The following is an 8,902-nucleotide window of genomic DNA, read 5'->3' on the forward strand; positions in this document are numbered from 1 at the left end:
AAGCAGAGATGAGAAAGAGAAATGAAGCCTTTTGGATGGTCAAGAAAAGTCATAGTAGTGAAGACATGGTAGTCAAGGACAAAGATGATTGAAGACTTCCAAAAACTAGGCCAAGCAGAGATGACAAAGAGAAATGAAGCCTTTTGGATGGTCAAGAAAACTCATAGTGAAGACATGGTAGTCAGGACAAAGATGATTGAAGACTTCCAAAACTAGGCCAAGTGAGAGCAAGGAGCCAAGGAAGCACTACACACAGAAAAAGAGACAATTGCTCACACAGAACTAAGAAATCTTACCACAGCCACTCCGGCCTAGGAAGTTGAGAAGATCATGAAAGAGCTAGCCACCAATGTTTGAGCGTAGCAACACAAGATATCAAAAAGCAAAAAGCCATGCTCATGTAGGCATGCTAGTACTTGTAGCATATGGCCACCCATACAATGCATGGTGGACGAGCTCAACCAATGAACTAGGTGGATATAATAGATTTATGAAAAAACATGAAGAGGAGGCAATACCCCAAAGCCAAGAGCAGGAATTGGCCAACGCAGGACCAATAGAGTTTGTGGTAGACCTTGTGGGCACCAACCAAATGGTCTCACCCACATCCCTTGGTAGAAGCCATGGCTCTTGATCCAGTTCTGTGCAGGGTAGTGATGACTCACGAATCCGAGTGAGCAGGCATAAGCCATGCAGAGGGTGACAATACCGATGCCACACCAACGAATTAAGCTAGGAGAAAGGAATGAAACATAACCAATGGGGAACCTCCCCTAGCTCTAGAAGATTGACATAATTGGATGTGAACTTGCTAACAGTTTGACATCATTACGTAATTGGATGTGAAGTTGACCATTTATACAAGAATTTCCAACTAAAAGCCATGACAAAGTCCAAATTACAAAGCCAAAGCCATGTGAAGTTGACCATTTATACAAGGATTTCCAGCTAAAAGCCATGACAAAGTCCTCATTATAGAGCCCGCACATAACAATCTTAAACCTTTTAAGTGTGCTATGCAACTTAATAACTGTAATTCCTTGAATACAATCACTGAGTTATAAGCAATTCAGTAGAGAGAAACTAATAAAGGACCCAAATGAGGCCTTAACCTTTAACGCGTTGAAGGCTAAGGAAGCTCCAACAAGCCAAGAATGGCATAAAGAAAAGAGCTAGGCATATAGGAAAGGTTGATATATGATGACTATCTAGAGTGGGTCTTGAGAAGATATGCTACAATAACTACATAAAAAACTCCCACCTCATAGGATCATGTCATCAAGGTAGAGAATATGCTTAATAAGGACCCCCCTACACTTAGATCATAGGCAAGTACCCTAACCCTATAGAGGGAAATCATAGATGCTTAATAAGGACCCCCCTACGCTTAGATGCATAGGCAAGTACCCTAACCCTATAGAGGGAAATCATAGATGCTTAATAAGGACCCCCCTACGCTTAGATGCATAGGCAAGTACTCTGACCCCATAGAGGGAAATCATAGATTGAAAGAAGCCAAGAATCTCACCAAGGATTGGGAAGGAAATTCTATGCTCAAGGCAAGCAAGTTCAAAGATGATTCATCCACCTGCTATGCCTAAAATGAGTCAAGTGGATGGCTATTAAAATTACCCAAGGTTTTCAGTGAAGATCTAAAGAAGAAGTCCAAAGAAAAGTTTGAAGAGGAATAAGATTTGCTATCTTGGATAAGGATCTCTTGCCACTTTTGTCTGAAGACCCTATGCCAAATGTGTATACATATACATGTCCCAAATGCCTAAGAGGATATAGACCAAGGGACATTATTAGACTCTCATCTTTCATGTCCTTAAAGCTAAGGATACCCATTGACACACTATTGCATTTAGAATGGTCTCAAGGATTGGATGAGAGAAATCTTACATGTAGATGTAGAGAAGCAATGGTCTCAAGGATTGGATGAAAGAAATCCTACATGTAGATGTAGAGAAGCAATGGTCTCAAGGATTGGATGAAAGAAATCCTACATGTACGTGTAGAAGAAGCAATGGAGCCAATGCCAATAATGAAATCTTACATGTAGGGTAGAAGAAGCAATGGAGCCAATCCCAACTAATGAAATCTTACATGTAGGTGTAGAAGAAGCAATGAAGCCATGAATTAAGTCCCAACTAATGAAATCTTACATGTAGGTGTAGAAGAAGCAATGAAGCCATGAATTAAGTCCTTATGCTCAAATGAGCTCTAGAGTACCAAAATTGTCAATGAATCTTACATGTAGGCATAGAAGAAGCAATGGAGCCATGAATTAAGTCCGTATGCTCAAATGAGCTCTAGAATAACAAAATTGTCAAAGACATCAGTCAACAAGCTGCTAGGGTAATATTTTAGTAAAAGTAACTCATATCGAGGTGTGAGAAATAATATCACTTCACATGCGGAGCTCCTCCACATAGAAGGAGAACTTAGTGTGCACATGGCCACCAGACACCGTTTAGGAGAATGAGCTAGAAGTTCCATCCCTAAAACCTAGTCAAGCCCTCATCGATATTGGAACTATTATGTCTTGGGAGACATGGATATCTCTAGGCTTATTGATATTGGTTAAATCGACCAATGCTTATGATATAAGTGCAAATGATTGGAAGGTGAAAAGTATTGGATTTCTTGAATAAAAAGGGTCTTTGAAAGCATAAGAGAAAAAAGCCTCTTTCGAAATCAGCTTGTTACACATGAGTAAATCTTTGGCTCAAAAGTCCAAAAGCAAGACCCCTTCTCCTCTTTACCCCTCACCCCCTTCTTTTTCCCCAAAAAAGTTAACGTCTACAAAAGGCCAAAGAGTCTATAAGACCAAAGGTGTTACAATGTATCCATGAAGTAACAATATCATGGAACAAACATGATAAAAAAAATACCCAACTAGAGTTGACAGAAAAAAACAATAGCCCTATAAGTGCGAGTGGTACAATGATACAATGTGAGGGGATCACAGTGGAGTTGAGAGAAAAAAAACAATAGCCCTATAATTGCGAGTGGTACAATGCTACAATGTGAGGGGATCAAATGGAGTTGAGAGAAAAAAACAATAGCCCTATAAGTGCAAGTGGTACAATGCTCTACAATGATCTAGGGTCTACCTGCATACCTCTTTGCAAAGGTGATCTCTGCGGCACATATGCTATTAATGTGCACTACCTGGTACATAAAGTAGGGGCATCTGTGTTGGGCTAACTTGCGATCTTCGGTGAAGGCCTTCATCCGACATGGTCGAAAGAAATTCGTGATGGTGGGTTGCTATCTCGTCGTCTTTGGTGGTGAGGTCCTTCATCTGGTGGTGTTCAAAGAAAGAAACTCATGATGGTGGGTTGCTATGAAGTATGTGCGCTTTGCCTATGTGTCTCTCTATGTAGGTGATCTTTGTGGTGGCACATGTCAACTAAATAGAGTCCCATGCATTGTAGGTATGGGAAATCAATGACTTGAGATAGTGGCCTGAACCCTTCCTTGAAGAGGTAATGAAACCTCCTTCGTATCTCATAGTACACTAGGCATTCGAAAAGATACTGCTTCTCTATCTCAACCTCTAGTGAACAAAATTGGCAATCCTATTCTTTCTAATAGTGCCCTTTGCTTGCCCCAGTCTCCGCCCTCAAATGATGTGATGAGACTTTGATCTTGCAGATCACAATCCTCATAGCATAATCCTCATAGCATGTGATATATGTCTACGAAGATAGCTAAGCTTCTAAACGAAGCCATCCTCCAAAGTGTCATAAAGTGGTCTCAGTACAACTGCATCTTTGTAATCCCCTATAAGCCTCATAGAGTGGTCATGATAGAATTACATCTTGCTAGGAAGTTGAAGTGGATGCAACCATGTGACATGGGTATCGAATTTGAAGAGGTTGGCTCAGATAAGTCAGTTAATGTCCTTGTGAGTGAGAGGTAATAGTGGTGCATAGTGGAATGGGGGCATGCGATGCATATGACGCCCATTTGAGAGGAACCACTTTGTAACCTTGACATACCACTTTGAGAGGAACCACTTTGTAACCTTGACATACCACTTTGAAGAGAGAGGATAGGATCCTGGATGAGGAGATATTAATCAACCACATACTAGTCTACAACCATGGTTTGAATAATTGACACAAGCAATTTTAACAACCCAAAATAAAAGCTTGCACAAAAGCATAAGACAAAAGCATTGGGTGCAATCTTGGCTCCTTATTCTCACGTGGGTATTTAAATATTGTATTGTAAAAATTATCCCAAGAAGCCAATAATATCTTCCTTATCAAAATTGGGCTTCCCTTTACAAAAATAACCATATGTCCATGCATAAAATAAATGACTAAAGTATGTAAGCTTATAAAATAAATGACTAAAGCATGTAAGCTTATAAATCAAAGCCCGAACCATACAAAATGGTTGCGATAGTATGAAAATCCAAAAATGATTATAAATCAATGCCCTAGTTATTAAAATGCGTGGGATAATATGAAATCCAAATTAATGTATCAGTCGATGTCATTGCACTGCTCATCTCACATCACAAACGTCAACCATGTCAGTTTTTACAACAAATAATTGGAATCTACACAATTACAGTCCCTACATGACAATGTAAAATAGGCATAAACACATACACCATTAATACACTAGCTCATCATTTAAAAAGGAGATCACCCATAATAACATTAGCATGGCCCCAAATACATATACCAATAGCACTCAACCTCACCCACAATACCTACTTATGAGCATGGTATAATGGTCACTCGAACCATAGAGGGATGGATTGGGTTAGAGAGAGAGAGAGAGAGAGAGAGAGAGGGGGGGGGAGCGAAGTAAATTGGGCTTGGAGCATTAAATGTGACTTTTGGCCTTAGGAGCTAGAGATTAATTTTGAGACCTCTCGTATCTCGAGATAATGTTTTTTTGGGACTCAATAAAGTGGAATATGCCAGCGTATATTCCTATTTTTTAAAAATCTCCGGTTGGGAAACCACATTTTGGGGTTTAAACTTTATGCAATGGAAATGCTTGCCAAGATGTAATTAATCAATTGTGTTTGTCCTCACTTCAGCACTCACTCTGCAGCGCTCCGCCGACCTCCTCCAACGTGCACAAGCTCTGGCGCAAGCACACTCAGAGAGAGAGAGAGAGGACGAGCATGTCCAGAAAGAAGGACTTTAAGATCGAGCCCTTCAAGCACAAAGTCGAGATCGACCCCAGGTATGCTGAGCGCACGTGGGAGGTCCTGGAAGATGCCATCCACGAAATCTACAGCCACAATGCCAGCGGTTTAAGTTTTGAAGAGCTCTACAGGCGAGTCCCTCTTTCGCTTTCTTTCCTCAGTTTTTGTGCCCTTCTTTGCGGCCATATTTTAGTACAACTATATCGTACGGGCTGGCTGTATCCAGTTGAATGTGTTTGCCGGCGTGGGGCTCATTTCTAGGTTTTTCTGGCCTGTGAATCGAGCCTGTATCAGATCATTTTTAGGGTTTCTTTCTGTATCAGGCCTTCTTTCGTACGTTTTTATGGCACTTGAAGCAATTTAACATGTATTTCTGCATCCAAGGCTTTCTGGTATGCATGTATCAGGTTCATTCCTAGGATCTCACTGTATGCATGCATCAGGTTCATTTTTAGGGCTTTCCTGGACTAATATGTCTGTAGGTTCACTCGTAGGGCCGTCCTGGACTAAAATTGACGTAAGAATGTTTCGTCCTAATCGGCAAAGTTTTGGATGAAGCTGACATGCAATGATGATTGCTCTTACAGGAATGCCTATAACATGGTTCTTCACAAGTACGGTGATAAGCTTTATGTGGGGCTTGTCAACACCATGACCCTGCATTTGAAAGAAATGGCACTGTCCATTGAGTCTGCTCAGGGTGGATTGTTCTTGGAGGAACTGAATAGAAACTGGGCAGAACACAATAAAGCACTGCAGATGATTAGGGACATTTTGATGTACATGGATAGGACCTATGTCACAAATTTCAATAAGACACCTGTACATGAGCTTGGCTTGAACTTGTGGAGAGATAACGTGGTTAGGTCACCTCAGATAAAGGATCGGCTGCTAGACACCCTTCTAGATCTAGTTCGGAGAGAGCGAACTGGTGAAGTCATCAACCGGGGTCTGATGCGCAATGTTACAAAGATGCTGATGGACCTTGGCCCTTCTGTATATCAAGAAGCTTTTGAAAAAAGCTTCCTGGATGTTTCCTCAGACTTTTATAGACTTGAGTCACAGCAATATATGGAATGCTGTGATTGTGGTGATTATCTGAAGCAAGCAGAGAGAAGGTTGAATGAAGAAATCGAGAGGGTTTCAAACTATCTTGATCCAAAATCTGAGGCAAAAATCATGGCTGTTGTAGAGAAGGAAATGATTGCAACCTACATGAGGCATCTTGTGGACATGGAAAACTCTGGGCTTGTGTGCATGCTAACGGATGACAAGTATGATGATATGGGGCGTCTGTACTGTTTATACAGAAGGGTGTCTTCAGGCCTGGGGATCATTCTGGATGTCATGACCGCTCATTTGCGCGAGACAGGCAGACAATTAGTGACAGATCCAGAGAGAGTGAAAGACCCTGTAGACTTTGTGAGGCGTCTTTTGGATGAGAAAGACAAGTATGACAAAATCATCACATTGGCCTTCAACAACGACAAGACTTTCCAAAATGCTCTAAATTCTTCTTTTGAGTTTTTTATCAATCTTAATGCCAGGTCTCCAGAGTTCATTTCCTTGTTTGTGGATGACAAGCTTAGGAAGGGCTTGAAGGGTGTCAGTGAAGAAGATGTAGAGAATATACTGGACAAGGTGATGATGCTGTTTCGGTATCTGCAGGAAAAAGATGTCTTTGAGAAGTACTACAAGCAGCACCTGGCGAAGCGCCTTTTGTCTGGTAAAAGTGTGTCAGATGATGCAGAAAGGAGCCTGATTGTGAAGTTGAAGACAGAGTGTGGCTACCAGTTTACATCAAAGCTGGAAGGCATGTTTACAGACATGAAAACATCAAAAGACAACATGCAAGGCTTCAACTCAATGCTGTCAACTAATGATTTAAGTGATGGCCCAACTTTATCAGTGCAGGTTCTTACGACAGGCTCTTGGCCCACCCAGTCAGGGGCAACTTGTAACCTTCCGGCTGAGATTCTTGCAATGTGCGACAAGTTCAAAACATATTACCTATCTACTCACACAGGAAGGCGGCTTAATTGGCAAACCAACATGGGCACAGCAGATTTGAAGGCGACTTTTGGTAAAGGGCAGAAGCATGAACTGAATGTCTCAACATATCAAATGTGCATCTTGATGCTCTTTAATTCTGTGGATTGTCTGACCTATAGAGAGATTGAGCAGGCTACAGGCATTCAGCCTTTGGATTTGAAGAGAAGCTTGCAGTCTTTGGCTTGTGTAAAAGGAAAAAATGTCATTCGAAAGGAGCCAATGAGCAAGGACATTTCTGAGGATGATGTGTTTGTGTTTAATGACAAATTCACCAGCAAGTTTTACAAGGTGAAGGTCGGTACAGTTGTTGCTCAGAAAGAGAGTGAACCTGAGAAGCATGTGACAAGGCAGAAGGTTGAAGAAGACAGGAAACCCCAGATTGAAGCTGCTATCGTAAGGATCATGAAATCTAGACGAGTTCTTGACCACAACAACATTGTTAGTGAAGTGACAAAACAGCTACAAGCTCGGTTTCTGCCAAACCCTGCGGTGATCAAGAAACGTCTAGAATCCCTTATTGAGCGTGAATTTTTGGAAAGAGATAAGGCGGACAGGAAGCTGTATCGCTATATTGCATAAGGTATTCAATTGCAATGACCATTCTGTGGTTTAAGCTTCAAACATTCGCATTTCCTAGTTTTGTTTATAATATGGTGAAATTCATGTTTTGGAAAGGTGTGGTAAAGGTTGCTGAGGTCCAGTGTGGGTAGGCAGTTGACCTATTTATCCTGCTGCATGACTTAGATGTGGGCATGATTATTAAAATTTGCCTCTGATTTTTTTTTTACTTGGTGATTTATTTATTTATTTTTTGGGGTCAGACATGCCCACTCACCAAGGGTGTATTTTCCTTAATTAGTTTTGCGTTGAAGTTTTTTTTAAAAAGTATTATTGTTAGACTTCCAAACCTGAGACATTCAGCTAGCATTGGACAATGGCTTGGGAATGGGGATGGCTAAACATTATAGGTTGCTTGGTTACAGTGTGGTCTCTTTTTTTCTCGGAGTTAGTGAATAAATCATAAGGTTTTGCGCTCTATTTTGGAGGTGATCCTCTTGTCTACCTCCATGTATCGTTGGCGATATCCCTATGTAACATGTAACTAGTATGACAAACGTTGGGTGAACCATCAAATAGATTGAAGACAAGTGTGACGTGTAAGAGGCCTCCCGGGCCTCATTAACCAAGATCTCTTAAACACAGTCTAAACAAGATTAAAGAAAACCAAATAAAAGGGGTGTAGGCAAGCTTACCACCCAATTGTAGGATCAATATTTTGATCCAACACTGAGCCAAGAGCTAAGGCTCCACTTCGCAGATGCATGCCAATTAGCATTGGTGTCCCATTCCACCAGTGCTTGCCCATAGGGGCCCTCGGCAAGACTATCTGTGATCTGCCATTTACACAACAAGAGTAGAAACTGTGATCGAGACATAGATCCATCAAAAGTGCACCGCATGATTGATTACACAATAATAATCCAAGGGATCACTTATATAGTGATTAGCAAATAGCCTAGTTTTATTAATCATGGACTTAGCCCTATGCATCTGCCTACTATCTCTTAACCCTAGGGTTCCCTAACCTTGTTGAATTAGGCTTGCTAATTTGAGGATTAGCTCTAGGTACATAACATACTTTCCCTTAGACATTTCCACTTTTTGCCTACT

At 41.1% G+C, this 8,902-nt stretch overlaps 1 protein-coding gene across 1 annotated transcript; it reads left to right on the forward strand.

Moving 5' to 3' along the window:
- The first annotated feature begins 5,031 nt into the window (after positions 1–5,031).
- LOC147642362 (cullin-3A-like) lies at positions 5,032–7,905 on the forward strand. Its single transcript, XM_086805667.1, has 2 exons — positions 5,032–5,310; positions 5,767–7,905. The coding sequence occupies exons 1-2, from the start codon at positions 5,156–5,158 to the stop codon at positions 7,808–7,810; spliced, it is 2,199 nt and encodes a 732-aa protein (XP_086661793.1). The 5' UTR covers positions 5,032–5,155; the 3' UTR covers positions 7,811–7,905.
- The last annotated feature ends 997 nt before the right edge of the window (positions 7,906–8,902 follow it).

Source organism: Cibotium barometz, chromosome 1 (assembly GCF_041138505.1).
Source record: "Cibotium barometz isolate CiBa-2024 chromosome 1, ASM4113850v1, whole genome shotgun sequence".
Classification (NCBI taxonomy): domain Eukaryota; kingdom Viridiplantae; phylum Streptophyta; class Polypodiopsida; order Cyatheales; family Cibotiaceae; genus Cibotium; species Cibotium barometz.